Genomic DNA, 20,792 nt, shown 5'->3' with positions numbered 1-20,792 from the left:
GCGCTTCTTTGTATAACGCTCACGATCTGTGTATAGGAAAACAACCATAGGATAATGGACCATAATTACACTCCATGCGCGTGAAAAGATCCACGAACTGACGCACGAGCTTAAGCGCAAACGCTGGGACAAGTCGTGGTCAGTTGGCTAGGCTTTTGGGAAACATTAACAGACAAAGTGCACAAGATATGGCTCAGCGGAGAGGATTCCAAACAGCTCCACGGGTTTGTCAACAGCGTCATCAGATGCATCCCAGTCGCCAGCAGGATAATTTCCATGCGAATATAAGCGAGACCACGCAATCTTAAAATCATCCATACCTACTCACCAACATCAGACTATGATGACGAGGAGATTGAACAGTTTTATGAAGATTCAGAGCGCATCATAGCCATTGGTCCCAAAGAAAGATATCCTAATTGCCCAAAGCTACTGGAACTCAAAGTTTGCACCAGACGCCTACCAAGACTTGATAGGGACAGCAGTGAGATTTGGCATAGAAGGGACCAACGACCGATGACTTCTTGACTACGCTAGGAGACACCCACTCAACCTGGCCAACACACTGCACCTTTATAAACCGTTCAGAACAATTAACTGGCATGCCCCAAAATGACACGTACACAAACATATTGAATTCATACTTGCGTTGCAACGCTTCTAGTCGAGCATCAACACGGCTAACACAACAACGATTCATGGCTCAGAGATCGGGAGTGACTATGACTTATTGCTCACCACCATTGAGCTCAAGCTAAAGAACATGTACATCATCACAAACCCTCGCATTAGATTAGTAAAACTAAAAGGTCCAGATATAGCAAAGGCATTTTGAGACCATATCTGTGGCAGGTTTGCAGCCCTGAACTTTATAGACAATGACATCGAAATCATTACTAACAGCAAATAAGTCATGCTGTCAACGGCAGTGGAGTTCATGAGAGAGATAGAAGGGAGAAAAGGCCTTGGCTGAAAACTCTGCGGCAAAAAGAAGGTACGAAACGTACCCCAGCCTGGATTCCGGAACAGAATATCAGAAAACGAACAGGGCAGTGAGGAAGAAAATGCAAGAGGCCAAGAAGGTGCGGTTTTAGTAGCAATTTATAAATATTAACAAAGAGATGACAACAGTCAACAATAAGAAGGCCTACATCACCCTCACAAAGAGTAGTTATCTCAGACACTTTCGCGAGACTCCTCTCTGAGAGTGTCGCAGTCTTGACCGAATACTGCAGTGACATCTTCAACTAGCCGATTTAACATCCAAAAGCTTTGCGTGAATTACCAAACCATCTGCAATCCATGCAAAGTCCCGCTACGTTCCATGCTCAATCGACTGAAAAGAAAGGCTAAAACATTCCTGTGGTAAAGAAGGCTGCATTTTATGCTGGCCGGAACACCGTAGATTCAAATCTTCAACTGCAAAGTATTTCTTGAATAGCATTTGTAACACCAACTTAAGCTCGTCTACAGCTCAATCGACTCTAAAAAAGCTTTAGTCCGCATTTGGCATGATGGCCTATGGCAGGTTTTGAGAGGATTCGCCGTCAACGAAGGGCTGGTGCAAGAAATACAAAAATCTACGGAAACATCAGCCGCGCAGTTTTTATGTTCTTCTCCAAGACCCGCAAATCTCCATCGGTGGCAGACCGATCTTCAACTTGAGATACCTGATGACATTGACCTAATGAGTTAACTGCAAAACCTACCCAACAGACTCTATAAAAGAGCATGGGCATACGGAATGGAGGTCAGCACTGAGAAGATCATGGTGAACAGCGAGAACATCACTAGTGCAGACATCCACATGAACGGCAAAAATTGGAAGTATTGTACCAGTACCCCTGAGGGCCGAATATAAAATTGCCACGATGGCCAGTCTGAGAAGGTTGTAGACCAGCAGCTCCATGAGCTTCCCCACCTAGCGCAGGCTAAACAAGTCTCTTGTAGTCTCCATCCTATTGCGAGACCATGACAACTCGCGCGGATAAACAACGTATGATTCAGGGCTTTGAACACAAATGCCTTCGAATAATGATCCTCATCTCCAACACAAGACAACGAGTACGTCTGGAACTTAACAGCAGCACTTGTTGATGATGATGATGATGATGATGATGATGATGATGATGATGATGATGATGATGATGATGATGATGATGATGATGATGATGATGATGATGATGCAGCCGCAGCAGAGTTGTATACTTCACGTCAAGAACGTAATTTGTACGTACTGGCGTCTCCAATGGTCGCCGGTTTAACGCAGAGGAATCGTTTAAACCTAAACGTGTTATGGGGACACCGCGGGCTAAGAAAGCATAGAGAAAAACCCAGGAGCTATGGATAACGGTATTTTATTTTCTATGAGAAAATAATGGGAGATTTTACACCGACTAAAGACGTTTTCCAAAAACTGCTGTTTTGATTCTGCAATGACGCCTATGCGGTGTTACGGAGTTATTTGTAATATACGCATTGTTCTTATTATCGATTTAAAGCGTTGAAAACTAATTTTAAACAAAGCAGTACTTCTTAAATTCGCCAGGAAAAGATTTGTTAAATCTGAGTAAATTTTGAGAACATTATCATCTAAATTAAACTGTTAACACTTGTATTACAATCAGATATGTGTCCCTTTATACATGTTATCCTTTAAACAGAGTTCCCATATACATGCTAAATAAATTCCTTCTTTTGCCTATATAGAGTTTGCAATTTTTGTGATTGCAAACTACCATATAACCAAGCTGCTTTCTTATACATGAGCACACATGATTAAAACATACGTTCATAACCTTTTAAAAAATTATATTAGTTGTAAATCTAACAAAAAATCCATGAATATTTTACAGCGGCATTAATTGGCATGGTGGTTGATATTTTTAGCAGAAAAAACAACAACACACAATAGTCGTGAGGCTAGAAACCAGTATAAGAATGAGGTGAAAATGAGTCCTTTTTTAAATGTCTACATACATGCAAAAAAAAATTAACATTCTATGCATCATGCATTCTACGTCATAAAACAAAACAAAACCTAATTTTATCAATGCACGTCTTGCCTGAATCTTACACAACAATTTGGAAACACAATTCTGTTGCATTATGCATTTAAGATTAACCGAGTAGGTACCTTTTAAGGCAATGACTCCGCATTGAAGACAACTACCCATGTGCCATTAGTCACCATCACTATGGCAACGGTGAATCACAAACCCGTCGTCACCATCGTCGGACCAGCATCGGCCGACTACAATACATCAGTGTCCTTGACCTGTCAGACGGACGTACACGTGGATCAGTACTATTGGACTCTGGATGCGGTAATGCCTTTTAACTCAAAGATCCACAATTTGGTGTTAAAGAATACAACAACATAGAAAGAAAAGAATCTATAAACAGCTTGATATTTGGCGTTTTGTTTCAGAATATAAAAATGTAGCTTCTTAAAAAGTTATAGCCTGCGTGTAAAATAAACTATCTAAAAGTTAAAAACATCTTTAAAAAATATAAATACAAAAATCAATCGCTACAAATAAAATTGTCTTGAAAAACAAATGGAACATTTGATGAATATATCAATAAATATTTGTCTGAGACATATTGTACTTGTTATTTGTTTATTGCATATAGGATCCAGAAGGCCAATAACAGCACAAGTGGACAATGATTATTCATACAGTGTTTACAAATTTGAAATACATAAGGATATCAATGTTTGACAGTTGAAACATAAATACCAATACTAGTTATGATACTACTACTACTACTACTACTACTTATAATGATAATAATAATAATAATAATAATAATAATAATAATAATAATAATAATAACAATAATAACACATATTTTCTACTATAATGATGCAAGGTATATCATGTAAATTTACATCACATGCAACTCAAAATTGTTGATTAAATTACATCTAAAGCCGCTAAAGCAAACGTGTAATAATTAAAATAATGATAATAATGCAATGTATAAAATGTAAATTGGCATACAATGCATTGCAAAGTTATTGATGAAATGACAAATATAACCGCTAAAGCAAACCTGTAATAATTGTAATAATTATAATAATGATAATTATAGATGACATGAATCACAAAATTATTAGTTGGATAACATATAAACAGGCAAAAGCAGGCTTGTAAAATTATATGCGCGTGTAAAGTAAATAGAAACCACCTCGTAATTAGTGATTAATAATTTGTTTAATCAGATTATACATGTATAACATTATGCGAAAAACTATGATTCTTTATAATTACACATTAGAGTTGTAAAAGCATGATATATCACTTGTTTATGTTTTATACATATCTATTGTTACAAAAGCTCTATTAAAGACTTTAAAAAAGTTACTATTAAATACTAGTATAGACTCGACTTCTTATTCGAAAAAAGAAACAATAAGTAGTGATGAAACCTAAACAAAAATGAATATAAAAAATATTTACATATTGACATAACTGAAACTATACATTTTTGCAAGCGCCTTGTCTTTGCTACCTATTCGAAATCGAAAAATAGATAGCCATAAGGCTTGAAAATGTTTAAATAAATGATAACAAAATTATAATTATGATCATAAAGGACATTTTATTTTACTTTCTAAGACTAAGGCCAGCTGCCTTGACTGTATAACAAGTTACTATTAAATACTAGCATAGACTCGACTACTTGTTCGAAAAAAGAAACAATAAGTAATTATGAAACCTAAACAATAATGGATATAATAAAATACTTTCATATTGACATAACTCAAACTACATTTTTGCTAGCGCCTTTTCTTGGCTACCTATTCGAAATTGAAAAAATAGATAGCCATAAGGCTTGAAAATGTTTAAATAAATGATAACAAAGTTATATAATAATGATCAAAACGACATTAAATATTTCTTTCTAATACTAAGGCCAGCTGCCTTGACATTAAACAATTATGCGCGTCAAAGATAAATGAAACAAAATTGACAGCTTATTGTACGAGTTTGATATACATTGCGGATGAGTGTGATATCGCACTTCACACAAATGTATCATAAACGATATAAGATTATGAAAATGATAAATCGTAATAAAAAGTTATATGAATTTTACATAATTATAAATATTTAACATGGGGGAAAGTAAAAATGAATATTGGTTGTTTAATTGACACTTTCATACAATAAAACACAGTATTTGAAATCTGATAATGAAATTAGTTTGACATTACATATGTGTTGTTTGTACGGACTTGAAATGCGTTAAAGATGTATATGCACAATTGTTGTATCACCAATTTGTTTTCTGAAGTAATAAGTGCTTCGAATTTATGCATATTTGGTCTGTGTCGAAAATATGTTTTGTTTTCTTAGTTCTGAGTATAAACTGCAGTCAATGACAAAAGGAAACGCATCTTCTATTTTGTTACATACGGTACATTTTCCTTGTTCTTATGGAATAGGAGTGGGTCGTGCCCATCTGTCGCTCTCAATATACAGCCTATGTGATGCCAGACGCCAGACGTAATTTAGAAAAACTTATTCGGAATTTACTTATTTCACAATAATTTAGGTACGATTGGAAACGAAATATTGCAATGTGTTTGTATAAGAAAGCTCCCATGGAGTTTTCAAGCCTATTATTCAAGTTTTGGATAAATGTGTCGCTCAGTCGTTGTCTTAATGCAGATATGAAAATGTTTACATTACCAACATCTTGGAAGAGCCAAGCGTCATAGAATCCCAAATTACTTATCATTTTTTTCTGCATAGCTGTATAAGCTAGCTTTTCACCTTACCTGACCTTTGTAAGTATCCAATAAAATTCAAATAAAATTTCCCGCGGCTAGACACGAATGAATACACGTCATTTAGTCCGTTGGCTGATTTTAGCATACCACCAGAACATTTGAAACATGAACGCGTCTTTGTAACACTGTTTTCTGCGTGTTCAGCATGAAACAATTTTATCTCAAATGAAAAGGCTTGATAGATAGAACAGTTTTACACTAAACACTCGACATCAATACAGTTTGTGCGTGCACCTTTTATTTTCAGAGGATTGCCAGCGCTAGAGCGTTTGTACTTAAAGGCTATGTTCTCATATTTAGCAATTACTTTCATATTCCTGTCTGTGAACTAGTATATTTAAGTTCATAAAAGTATCGTTTTCCCTATCCTGATATTCGTTTTGGCCAAACCATTTTAAAATTGTTTTCGAAATTGAACATTTAACATGTAAAAGTATAAAGTTTTAAACAAGCCGTCGTTACAGCAGTGGAAGCGTGGCCTCACTTTAATGAATCGCATTCCAACCCGCAAGGTATCAGGGACAGTTCGCGGCCAGTAAAACAATCGTTATATAATATAGACGCTATCGCGTGAACTAGGTGAACTGGAATTTTCTTTAGACAAGAAATATGTTAAATGAAGATATTCGGAGATATAATTATGGTATGTCAATAATAGAACAACACCATGATACATATTATTTTTGATTAATTTAACAAGACTTATTCCACCATATTGACTAATGTATTAAGCATGAGCGCGATTATTCTCGATACTGTTAATAATCGAATCAAATAGCAATGCCCGACAAACCACTAAAACAGGTTTGTTCGAAGAACGCGCGTATAAATATTTCAAATATGTACGGATACTTCGCGTGTGGCCGGTTGAATTTCACTTCCATTCTTCTTTTGGTTTTCTGTTGTGTATCTATAGGTTTATGACCAGCAATATGTAATAAAGTAAAATAAGCCGCGAAAACTCCGCGTAACATCCCGTAATGCGTGTGATGCAGCTAAGAACTGCACAGAAAAAGACATTCGCTATCTTTGATCTCATTCATTGAACTCTTTACCTTTCACCAACTCCTACCACAATCAACGCCGTATATCTTTTTTTAAAGATATTTCTTGTTAATAATGTACACCATTTTTTCTTTAAAGGATAGACGATGCTATCATTTAATATAGTTAAATATATTTTCTTTATAAATGTGTTGCCCGGAGTTCTTAAAAGTTTTACCCAGTATTTAATGATATTTAAATATCTTCTGGATTGATAATTAATACGTCCAACCTCACCATATACAAAATCATTTTTGTGTGCATTTTTTACACCCAATAATTGTTTGCAAAATTGCATACGAACCCTTCCTATTGGTAAAGCCTTAATAAAGCCCCATACCTCGCCACCATTATTCAATATTGGCGTTATAAGTTTATCGAAGAGCTCAATTTTGTCGCCTAATGGGATTTCCGTTAATTTGTATCAATACTTTTTCAGTTTAAAAATAGCTTTAAGAGCTTGCCCAGCTAGTGTGTTTGTGGCGTCGCAAAATGACCCGCCAGAGGTAAAAACAACACCGAGATAATTAAAACGGTTGACGATATCTATAGTTTTGTTGTTATAACGAAAATAATTGTTTGAATTACGACCGCCTTTGCGAAATATCATTATTTTAGACTTATCTGTATTTACTACTAGCTTCCATGTGTGGCAATACTCATGTAATAAATCTAGACCCCTTTGGAGTTCATCTGCATTATTAACAAAAATAATCATCCGCGTAAAGCAGTATAAACATTTTAAAAACAGTTAATATATATTCCATTTAACCCATTCATGTGAAATCCCTGTTCTATGTCATTCAGATACATGGAAAATAAAAATGGCGACAAACACTAACCTTGATTGACCCCTAGCATGCATAGACGCATAAAATGTCGCTGAAGTATTTTACCCAACTGCACGTTTCGTGTCCCGTTTTTGTGCAGTTTATGGATAGTTCACAGTGCCAATGTGTATACTTTCAAACTTGTTTGGCCTTAAATCACAACAGTGTAGTTGAAATAAAATAATAAACAATTAACAAACACACTACCTGCCAGAAAATGTGCATCAATAAGACCAAAAATTGCTATACAATTTCACATTATTTTGCTGCTTCTAAAGTGTCTCGAAGTCCAATCGTGGAAACGGCAGAAATTTAAAACAAGCACTATAAAACTATACTCTTATTATGTTGTACACATACGTTCATTGCCATAAAGACCGTATATCATCCTCATTATAACGTGTTTTATTTTTGTGAAATATCATTACAATTACATTTAAGCATCTGCTTATAACTGCACGATCATCGACCCTGACGATTCCCGCCGTCAATGCGAATTCCACCGGGACGTATCGGTGCACTGCAATCAGAAATGGACAATCAGGCTATGAATCAGGCTATGCTGAGCACAAGGTCGACATCAATCCAAGTAGGTTGACAATATGTTCAAAAATTGACTTGCGGATGCGTGCGCCATTTCACAGATAACAGTATGTGGCGAGTCCGGATCCACACAACGGAACCTCTCTTTTACGAACAGTCCGCATCAATTCAAGCAGGTGGAATCTTTGTTCAGAAAATGACTTGCGCATGCGTGCGCCATTTCACAGACAATAGAGTTTGGTCACTCTGGGTCTAAAACAAGGAATCTATTTTTTACAACAGGACGAGATTTAAAACAATTAATCTCTTTCTTACGACAGAACGACCGATCAATTGAAAAAAATCTTACTGCGAGCGACAAAATTTCGACACCACTTTTGATTTTGAAAACCAACATATACATTTACATATTAACCTACTACTCGTTCGTCAATAAATAATTCATCAAATATCTCTGATTTTGGTAGGGGTGTTATCAGTTACTGGCCTACGTATGCGCACTTGTTCACTTGTCTTGTCTAGGAAACGTGCCAGTGGGCTATGTTTTCGCTGTTTTCAGACTGAACTTTTGTTTAAATAAAAACGGCAAAATATCCGAAAAAATATAAATGTTCAGGACTCTGGAAACCATTTAATCTTTATCAGACTTTAAAACGAAGAAATGACCGGTTGAACTTTATGAACACACACATAGACGAAAAATTAAGTATAAGGCGTGATATTCCTTCTCATTTCTGGCAAACTACATATATATTTTTTCATTTTTGTAGATACTTGTTTTTTATGCTTGCACGTATGTTTAATTAAATAAATATCGTTTTAACTTAACTAGCAGACAAAACAAGATTGATCATGCATCGTGAACGCTATTAACAGGATATTTAATTCAGAGCCGGGTCATGTCATCAGCTTTACCAAACAAGTCGATCACCAGTCAGGAGTTGTAACCTTCACCTGTGTGTATGATGGATATCCACTCCCCACCATCGACTGGAGTTTTTCAGGGGTATATTTTCTTGTTACGCTCTCGTTGTTATTTGTAAGTATCAGTAAAAACATTCCCTTCTATGAAACGGCGAACGTAAATACAAGTGGTTTCACATTGTATCCTGCGTTCATGCTTTGCAGGTATCTGGTACTCACCTGGTAACAGATATCCACATAAATGATGCGAGGTCTTTTGGAATCATTTCCACGTACAACTCGGTTTTCCACGACGGTAACTACACATGCGGAGCAAAAAATTACCTTGGGGGGGACAGCAAAACAGTCATGCTGCCATAAACACCTCTTATTTCAGGTGATTTACATTTAATGAGTATTGCTCAGATCGAGCTTGTCTATATTCAAATAAAATGTTCGTTGGAAGAGCGCTTGCAAAAGCAAATTGATGTTCGTGATTTCGAATCCCAATCCGACCAAAGCAAGTTTGGTGTGTGGGGGGAGTGGTCATCTATATTTACTCTTCTCTCCAGACCTTACATATTTGTTAACCTTGTCCAGGGAAATTAGACCAATATAATTATATTCCCTTGACATGACAAAACTATGTTATCAATAGACACGATCAAATCAAATTATATTGATGTTTTGCTTATACCGATTACGAAACTTACACAAGGATATAAACACCTGAAAACTGAATGCTAAGAAAGAAGTCTTTATGACAATGTCGAATCGCATTTTGGACATCAAACAAATAATTGCCCACAAAGCTGAGCCAACAAATATACTAAATAGATGTTCTTTGTTTGTTCGCTTAAAACATAAGACATGGTTATGTAATATTAACGCATTATATAATGTATTGTAATAAACACACATAACGGTATTCCAGTTGCCTCACGTAAAAATAAATTGTATCATCACCACGAGCTTTGTAAATATGGCAATAAAGAAATGATTCAACAATGCGAAACAGCACACAATACTACAAAATGAGGTCACCGCCTTTGAACTGTTCTTTCAAACATTATGTAATTGTATGTTATGATGAGTTTTTATATGTATTTTATTTGTTTAACATCGGTTGCCCTGAACCTGACTAACAACTAATACCTTGGTGGCAAGAATCCCCGAACATCATGTCATAATGAATTTTTCTCTGAATGATTCACTTTTCGGGTCGCTTAGGGTGCATATTGTTGTTTTAAATACTTTACCAAATATGAATCTTGTAATTTTGTTGAATTATTATCATTTATTTATAATGAACTTGTAAGTATTTATTTCTTTTCACTATTAAGAAGATTTATCGTATACAGTTGTATAGATCCGATAATAGTTATACACGATCAATCAAGTAAATGCATGTTGTAAAACGTAAATTTTCCTTTTAGTAGTTTTTACAACCATCATTACGACTTATGCGTGATATTGAATTACCATGATATGAATATTTAACTATAATATGATGATATGCCGCTTAAGCTTTTTGATAGAATACAAAATGTACTTAATTCATACTGGAGTTTCATTTCAATTGCATCAAATGTTGCAATGTTGTTGTTCTCGTATGCATTAACAAACCGAGTAGCAAAACGGTAGTTTAAATTATTTCACACGTATTCCCTGTTTTGTAATTAATCTTGGGTACTTGTATATGCTCTTAATTTTTAAGAACTAATATGGACTTGTGTGGGGTTTGAAACTTTTGTATCGGTTTAAGCGCACCAATGCTTTGCCGTGTCCGTTCATTGTCGGTAACCGCTGGTTTATTTTGTGTGTTTGTTGTGTATATGTGTATCTCGTATAGTATTTTGGTTTTGTGTCTCGCTTTTTTTAATCGGTTCATTGCCTGTAATAAACGACCACATGCTATCCTTAGTGAGTTCTCTTGTTTACGCCTAAGTTTCACTTAGGAGTGCGGATTGCACAGGCTAATCTGTAACGACACTTTACGAAGATTCATTAAACCCCCTTTTCACAGAACACAGCCCGTATTTTAATGCGGAATTCTAAGTTGTATTAACTTAAAACTCGGTAGACAAGTAAACTTGGCCTGACAATGCCACGAATGGGATCGCGGTGAATAATTTGTTTTGTTGTTATGCTAATTATAATGAAATTGCAAAATACATATTCTAGTGTACAACTTAAATTACCTTAGCGTTAAAAAATTATATTTTACATTTAACTTGCTTCATGTGGACATTGGTTTGCAGGTTTAAAAATAATTAGCATAAGAATTATCAAACAAGTAGCTTTAGTTTTTGCAATTTCCTTACAACTGGAAAGATTATGTGTATTGGTTCGACGATACTGGGTGTAAAATTTTACATACAAGCGATTGTTTTTTTTTCAATATCAGACGATGCCATTCTAGAAACGGATACGACTTCAATATTGTTTAATTGACAGAATTCTTTTTTGATGTTATTCCAGACACCATTTGTTTTAGACGCTGCAAATAAATTGAATATAATCATTTTTTGTTTATAAATTTGTTTCGAAAAACGTGCTGTTAATCTATACCAGAAACCAGAACTTTTGAGTACAGACAAACTTAATTAGGTCCTAGCCGGTGAAATGTGTGGGAACTATAGGCTTACCCCCGGTCCGTCCGTGTGTGTCAGTATGTCCGATGCTTTGCCTGCGGTAATTCTTAAAGCACTTAAGCTACGTACGTGGAAAGCGTGCCATGTGGAGAATATCACAGGTGGAAGTAACGTACCCAGGATAGTGTTTTTCATAAATATATTTTAGGAGCCCAATATATTCAAATAAATATATAAAATCATGTTTAATGAGAACAAAATTGACAAAGAGCCATGAAAAAAATCCCCACCCTCTGATATTGAAATCATAACAAGGTCATTAACTAGAATTTATCATAGACCTGTCTTCGCGGGCCGCAAAAATGTCAAAAGTAGCTTTAATCAAAAGCATCCATTGATCCTCCTATGGGCTATTGGACAACCTTTCAAAAAAAGTTCACTTTAAAAAAATCTGTCCAGCCGTTAACTCACAGTCGGTCGAAAACCGAGCAATATTTCGAGTCCGTTTGTCAACCCGAATAAATCTTCTACAGACTTTCAAACAATATTTTTGAGTTTTTGGCCCCTTAATCGATAGCTTGCGTCCTATTCCTTTAAAACAACAAGGCGTGTCAAATAATGCATGCATATGCAACCACTTACCCCTCAAAACTTATTCCAATACAATCAGAATGATAAGTATTTTTCATTTATTTACATTTATTAAAACATCGTTGTTGTTGTTGATTGGATATTTATGTGCCTGGCTCTGTCAGTGTAATTCACTGCTAAGCCGGGTTCAAGAGCGATAGCTACTTTCGTTTTCAAGTAAATCAAATTTAGACTTAAAACAGTTGTTGCAAAGAAAATATAAACTTTTGGAATTAGTTTTTATGGGTAAGTGGTTGCATATGCATTCATTATTTGACACGCTTCGTTGTTTCAAAGGAATAGGACGCGAGCTATCGATTAAGGGGAAAAAACTCAAAAATATTGTTTGAAAGTCTGTAGAAGATTTATTCGGGTTGACAAACGGACTCGAAATATTGCTCGGTTTTCGACCGACTGTGAGTTAACGGCTGGACAGATTTTTTTAAAGTGAACTTTTTTTGAAAGGTTGTCCAATAGCACATAGGAGGATCAATGGATGCTTTTGATTAAAGCTACTTTTGACATTTTTGCGGCCCGCGAAGACAGGTCTATGATAAATTCTAGTTAATGACCTTGTTATGATTTCAATTTCAGAGGATGGGGATTTTTTTTTCATGGCTCTTTGTCAATTTTTTTCTCATTAAACATGATTTTATATATTTATTTCAATATATTGGGCTCCTAAAAATATATATATGAAAAATACTATCCTGGGTGCGTTACTTCCACCTGTGGAGAATATGTGCTCTAGTCGTTTCATGATCTGATTGATATAAATTAAAACTTAAATCTGGATCGAGATCCAACTCAAGAGGTGCTTCAGTGAGGTTGATGCAATTTGGTATTTTCTTGAAAGACAAATTGGGGAATATGCACTTTATTTATTTCACTTTTTTCGTAGGACTTGTGGTTGTCACAACTTAAATAATGACAAACACATCTGCATCCTTGACGTATGGTAACATTTATTAATTTATGAGAAATGAAGGCCATTTAGTAGCCTCTTGATCCCATAGAATTTTCAATTCTCTGGTAGGTTGCAGATTCGTGCAACGAAGTTTGATGTCAGTCCGTTCGTCTATTCGCTACTTAAATTCCATGCGAGCTCTGAGAAACTCACAATCCGAATTCGCTACCACTTGCTAAGCAGTGTTTAAATAAGATTGATTTGATATAACCGTCAGATTTTTTCGTTTCAAGGGAGGATATTTTCGTTTTATTTCAATTAGGGTATTTTTCGTTTCTGTGCAAAAACTCAATAATATGAAGATTCGATTTTTCTGAAATGTTTATCAGATCTAAAGTATTTTTATTCATTTGGCCAAAGAATCGAGATAGATAGCCTCATTGAGATTTTGGATACGATTAAAATATTTCCCCATGGTGTGCTCTCGATTGCGAACCTAACGATTTGTGAGTAAAAGGCGCTACGTTATTTAACTGGGTATTAATTAGTTAAGATTCGTCATGTGGGAATAATTTCGAACGTTCTTATATAAAATCATCACTAACGAATTTCCATAATTATGAAGTTCATGTACGAGGACACAGTTTTACAAAAAAAATGTTACAGTTCCCCTGTCATGTTATCCATTTAGAATGCAACGATTGAAGTTCTGTTGTTATCGTTATATTTAGTGACGTTACGAGGATTGCTTATATATTTCAAATACCCCATTTACTATATGAGCAAGGATAGCCCAGTTGTTTAAGTGCTACACGTTTACTCCAATGGTCTGGTCAGTGGTTCGAGCCAAGTTAAGTGTTATGATTGTTTTCTTTTTCTTTTAATTTTATTTTCGTTGTTTAGTTCAAATGTTTACAGTTATTAATTTTAAGCAAACTTTGACAAACTTCAATACATGCCAAAATATGTGAAATGTCCCTTTTAATTATGGTATAATGTACCCCAATCCACAATATTCAGGGTACACAGCGTTGTGAAATATAATGCTATATTGTTTCAAAGTGTATTGGCATACCGGCAATCTGCCTTTAGCCACATGCATATACACAAAAGAAATATGGCCAAGACAGAGATAACGAATTTACAGATGAACACACATAACAATCAATAAACGTTTGCATAGTAACAAATATGACAATAAATAAACTGTTGCCTAGTACCAGATAATAAGTATAATTAGATATCACAGTTTTGTTGGTTGCAAACATGCGATTATACAGCATCCAGACGATTTAAATTCTCTTATTTAAGTTTTAAAACTTGACTTGTCATCAGATATGCATCGAGGAATTTTCATATTAGAAGCTTCTTTTAAATTTAAGTAGAAATCAATGTTGGGCTGTAAGGCTTATGTATCATTCCATTCTTGAACTAATTGGTCTTTTATTCTTTGATTTACCATGTATGATATATCGCTCGTGACTCCATGTCTATAAAAGCCTAAGCCATGGTCGTCGAAAGTTGATTTCAAAGCGTTGCATCATAGATTATTTTTCGAACAATTAAAATTGGTTAGATTATTTATCTGTTCCATAAACACTTTATATCGTAATGAATGTAGGTTATTTACACTTGCCATCCAATAACTCAATATTTGCATACAACTGCTAAATGGAATCTATCTAATTCACTAAGAATAGCAAAGCTTAAATAGATTGGTATACACAAAGAATATGTTAGCAAAATTTGTGACTTGATTTTTTTTATTTTTTTTTGTTTCCGGGTCAAGAATGGCGGACGTGTTTTTAAATTTGTGTGAATAATAAGTGGATGTTTCGAGTTAAAACAGTGTTTTCACGTTCCAAATTCAAGACCTTGGACTAACACGTAATCAGTCTCAAATGTGAGTATGTGAAAATTACTTTAAAACCGCATAGGCAGTTAACAGTCTGATGAAAACTCGGTAATTCAAGAACTGGGTTACGTTTTCGAACTTATATGGACACCGCCATATTTGGCGACATGTTCAGTCAAGCCTAACCGAGAATAGTCAATGAATTGTATTTATATACAAGAGTCACGTCGAAGTGTTCAATGTATACCGCCCAAATAAAAAAGTGCCCAAATAAAAGCAGTGTCACAACAATATCCAAAATGAGTAAACCGGACAAGAAACGTAAAAAAGAAGTTAATTCTACTGGGAGTGTGAGTGAGATTGATAGTGAATTGACAGCTGACCAGCACGGTAGTAATGTTGTGCAAAAACCGTCCAAACATGAAAATTCAGTTGATGAAACAGTTCGTTCAAACGAAATTTCTGAAATTAAAAAGCAATTAAAAGACATTAATTCCAAGTTATCAAGCATCGTTTCAAATGTCGATAGATCAATAAGTAAAATGAACGAAACAGTCAGAAACATAGTTGAGCGAGATGAAAAAAGGCTTAAAGATATCATTAATGAGCTCTTTGAGAAAGTTAAACAAGACTTTGTAAAATCCCTTACAAAACAGCTAGAAGTTCTAGAATCGCGAATTTTCGACAAGGAAGTAGAAAAACGATAAGTTGAAGAAAGAGATCAAAACCTTGACATCTGAAGTTAACCATCAGACAGAAGAAAAAAAATTAAAAAATGAAATTGCAAACTACGATAATAATCGAAGAAAATTGGAAAACGAATCAAACCAATATAGCAGAAGCAACAACATTATCATAAGTGGTGTCGAGCAAGTCAATAGAGGAAATGAGTCCAGTTTTGAAACAGCAGAAGAGACAACCAAATTTATAGACTCAAAAATAAATAACATTGCCAACGACAATCTTACCACAGAGGACATTGATATAGCCCATAGGTTAAAGAAGGGCCCATCTGGCAAGAAAGACATTATTGCACGATTAAAATCGAGAATGACCAGAAACAGAATCCTGAGGCAAGGTAAAGTGCTTCGTTCTCAAAACATTTTTGTGCGCGAAGACCTCACACCATTAAATCTCGAGGTATTTATGAGTGTGAAGCGTAAAATGACAGATGAGGTGAGAAATGTTTGGTCCAGAAACGGTGTCATTTCGTATAAAGACACGAGAGACGTTGTGCATCGTGTTGAATGGGCTGACTTCCAACACTGGCTCGACTTGCCGTGGCCGAAATAGGTTCAAGCCCTCTGTATTCTTCAAACATCCTATGTAAGAGAATACCGGGGTATTACGTTCGTGCACACATTTATAACGTTTATACCATATTAATACAACTAACAAAATAAATTCTTTGTATATTGTTAAAACCAGTTAAAATTATTGTTACCTGATTTTTTTTCGGTCACTTTACTACGACTATTGTATGTCCATTATACCGAACATTTGCAGTAAGTTATAATGCACGTGCTCCTCGATTATATCGCTTACATGTGAACTGGAATTATGTGTCGCTGATATTGTGCGAGAAAAACGGATATTAAAAATCGTCATTGTTTGCAAATCTCTCTTTGTACGCTTCGGAAGAGACTGTCTCGATATTTGTTTCACTGTTTTCCTCATCTGAATTTCAACATTTTCACAATAAAACCATATTTTTAAAATAACGAATGCTTTGAGAGAGTTTTCAACAAAAATCTTAAATGAATAACAGCTATAAACTGCATTCGGAAATTTCCTAATCCCGATATGCAAACGTTTGTACCGTTATTACCCTTGTGTCGAATTAATATTCTGATGTTAATAAATGATTTTGTGACACTTAAGATTGTTACAACAATGCGCGACTTCGCAGATTTATACCTCATTAGTGGAAAACCAGTCGCGTGCGAATTCCATATAAAATCTTTTGGACATGAAATGTTTTTAGTTTTTTTGTTTTTCGCATAGGCTGTTCTTATTGTTAATAAATTTCAATTAGTTTCTTTGTGTGATTTATGGATATTCAAATATGCACATATGTGTATGTTTATGCAAGTCTGAATTCATATATGTATATATAGGTGTATTGTGTATGTATATATAGAAATATAAACGCATATGTGTATGTATATTTGTATGCGTGTATGTATGGGTGAATGTGCTTGTTTTCGTGTATGTATGTATGTTTGAAAATAGTTAATTTCAATTAGTTTCTTTGTGTGATTTATGGATATGTATATATGCAATTGTGTGTATGTAAGTCTGAATTCATATGTGCACATATAAGTGTTTCTTTGTTTGATTTATTGATATTTATATATGCACATGTGTGTATGTTTATACAAGTCTGAATTCATATATGTATATATGGGTGTTTTGGATATGTATAAATAGAAGTATAAACGCATATGTGTATGTGTATGCATATTTGTATGCGTGTATGTATGGGTTAATTTACTTGTATGTATGTACGTATGTTTTAAAATAATTAATTTCATTTAGCTTCTGTGTGTGATTTATGGATACGTATATGTACACTGGCGTGTAGTGTTATGCGAGTCTGAATTCATATATGTATATATAAGTGTTTCTTTGTGTGATTTAAGGATATTTATATATGCACATGTGTGTATGTTTATACAAGTCTGAATTCATATATGTATATATAGGTATTTTGTGTATGTATAAATAGAAATAGAAACGCATATGTGTATGTGTATGCATATTTGTACGCGTGTATGTATTGGTGAATTTACTTGTATGTATGTACGTATGTTTGAAAATAATTAACTTCAATTAGCTTCTTTGTGTAATTTATGGATATGTATATATGCACATATGTGTATGTTTATGCAAGTATGAATGCGTATATGAACATATAGGTGTTTTGTGTATGTATACATAGAAATATAAACGCATATGTGTATGTGTATGTATATTTGTATGCGTGTATGTATTGGTGAATGTGCTTGTATGCGTATATGTATGTTTTGTTTGAAAATAGGCATGCATGCATATAACTATAATGATATTTTAGTGTATGTAAACGAGTATGTGTGTAAAATGAAGGTCTGTTGTCATGCTTCACAGTTTGTAAAACTGCCCATTGTAGACCGTGACATCAAGAAGCCTTTCTGTTTTCGTTTGTTTTTCGTTTAAGGCTCCTTGTTGTGTTTTAGTTTTCCAATGCAGATAAACGATGGCCTTGGTACAATTTTTAACTAATAAAGGTGTATCAAACAGGCCGTCCATATTGTTATTAATTTCAATTAGTTTCTTTGTGTGATTTATGGATATGTATATATGCACATGTGTATATGTGTATGCAAATCTGAATTCATGTATGTATATAATGCTGTTTATGTATATGTGTATATATGTGCCTTAAATAGTGTTTACAATTAACTGACCATATTTCAAATAGACAGACTCCTGTTAACTGTCTAGCAAAATATGCAGTATATATATAATGTTTCTACAAAAGCACATTTTTGCACAATGCTATATAAGATAAAATACAATCGAGTGTGCTTCGTCTGTTTTTAAAACCGAATTGTGGTGGATTTTGTATATTTTCGCTCTACACCAGCATTTATTTCTTTTTAGTAAACATAATAAACTGCATTTGATATTACAATAACAAGAGTGATTCCTCTGTAATTGACAGGACCATTCTTCTCCCCTTTTTAAATATTGGTAAGATTGCACAAAACCATGAAACTGTAAAAATACCACGATCGAAAATGTAATTAAATATTTTAGTAAGATATGGTGAGATGAAATGAAATCATTTAAATAGATAAAGAAATCGACTTAATACTTTCTTAGTCGCAACTTTTCTGACGCTTCATTTTAGATACCGTTTTTCTCTTATCGTTTTCGATATCGTTGATTCGCTTTTCTCTTATTATAATTTTTTTAATAACTTCGACTCGCGCGTTTATTCTGTAAACGAGTTGTTCAAGTTTTTCTCATTTTGCGAAATATAATTTATTTTAACGTTATATCTTGCATGATTTTAGTCGTCTGTGGTAGTAGTGTTGTCGGTGAAGGTAAACAGTACTAATTTCCTGTGGGGTATTGGTTTGATACTAGTTCTGGCTACCATAACTTTAAATGTCGCTTTTTATGTTTTTTTGACTGGCGCGACTTTAAAGTTATGGACCAACCCCTTTAGGTGAGTCAACCAGAAATTCCCAAAAAGTTGACAATTAACAAAGACCGGTCCAAAACAGCTTTTAAATGCCCAAATCAACCACTTGATCGGAAAAATTGACATTTTTCACAGTTAACTGATATATTCTTTCACGAAATACTATCTTAAACATTTGAAATTTATCTGTTCTGCTCTTACATATCAAGAATAACAGCGATGCGACAGACATTGTTGAAATGCGAATCTCCCGAGATTTCACGGTCATATGACGTTCTTTTTATTTATAGTAACATACCATGTGCTCAAGTGTTTTCAAATTCAGAATGACATTTCCCGGTATTTTAAATTATTCTTGCTTGTTTTGTAAACAAATTGTAGTGTAAATAGAAACTCAAAGTAAAAATTATTTAAAATTACCTGATTCACTTTGAAATCAGTCTTTTAATCCACCAGACGTAAGTTGTTTATCACATATAATAGATTTCAGAAAACGAAAGTAATGTTTGCAATTTCAGCAAAAAAATGTCAAGGTCGATCCGAATGTATCCAAATGAAAACTCGTCACGTGACAAAGCGACAATGGCGTCAAAATTGTGAATTTCAGGCTGATGAGAGTTAATTTAATCTATTGTAAGATGCATTTGAAACATTTGAACCTTAAAGTATTTCCCGATGCAGTAATTTATATTAATTCACCAATACATGTAGAAATCTATCCAAGAAAATGAACTGTCTTTGATATATAGCGTGACATAAATATGTTACGACTCTGGTTGACTTTCGATATGGGGTTCGCTTCAGCGTACAGGTCTGTCAATACGCTGAAGTTTCTGTAGCTAGTTTGATACATTAGGTGGAAAAGCTTTTTGATGTTGGCTCATGAATTTCGGGTGGGGTGGGTAGTACTGACCGCTGTATAATGGGGTAGCAGGTAGAGCGTTATATGAGGTCGCTGCTAAAGCACTTGAGTGAATGCCAGCTTGGGTCGGTTGGCACTCCGCCATAATGTGGCACTTTTAAGGTTGTGTGTTGATGCCTCTTGCTTCGTGTGTTTCTTTCCACCCTTCTTTTGTCTTTGTGTTGACCCATTTTTTCATCGGTTGACATGGAGATCTTGGTTGCAATTAAGGACACTCGAGAATGCACGAGGATACACGAGTTTTACACCCTAGGTGCGGCATATTTGTGGTCTCTTTTTTAATGTTAAAATTCATTAAATATTATTATTATTAAAGCGTTTGTAAACTTTTTCAGCGACATGTTAAGCAAAACGCGTATAATAACAACATATACTTTTGAATTACCTTTCAAATTCAAACGCATGCGTCATCTAGTGGTGAAACGTTAGTTTTTGCTCGTAGAGGTTCCATGTTCAAACCAAAAGTGCGCGTATTTTGTTGCTCTTTTTTGAATGTTTAAATTCATTAATTATTATTAAATAATCATATTTGAGTTTTGTTTATGGACGTTTTTCATAGATACGAAAATTCT

General features: G+C 34.5%; 1 protein-coding gene across 4 annotated transcripts in view; it reads left to right on the top strand.

Moving 5' to 3' along the window:
* LOC127847940 (uncharacterized) overlaps positions 1-9,588 on the top strand; it is a 60,214-nt gene extending 50,626 nt beyond the window's left edge. For all 4 annotated transcript variants that reach the window (XM_052380189.1, XM_052380190.1, XM_052380188.1 and 1 more), the window contains 4 exons: positions 3,145-3,326; positions 8,119-8,266; positions 9,111-9,226; positions 9,349-9,588. In XM_052380189.1, coding sequence (XP_052236149.1) covers positions 3,145-3,326; positions 8,119-8,266; positions 9,111-9,226; positions 9,349-9,504 — 602 coding nt within the window. In that variant the 3' untranslated portion in view covers positions 9,505-9,588. The remainder of the gene's footprint in view (positions 1-3,144; positions 3,327-8,118; positions 8,267-9,110; positions 9,227-9,348) is intronic.
* Positions 9,589-20,792: the final 11,204 nt, after the last annotated feature.

The sequence above is a fragment of the Dreissena polymorpha genome, chromosome 10, assembly GCF_020536995.1.
Source record: "Dreissena polymorpha isolate Duluth1 chromosome 10, UMN_Dpol_1.0, whole genome shotgun sequence".
Taxonomy (NCBI): domain Eukaryota; kingdom Metazoa; phylum Mollusca; class Bivalvia; order Myida; family Dreissenidae; genus Dreissena; species Dreissena polymorpha.
The sequence above is the reverse complement of the archived record's forward strand: the minus strand, read 5'-3'. Positions and strand labels throughout refer to the sequence as shown.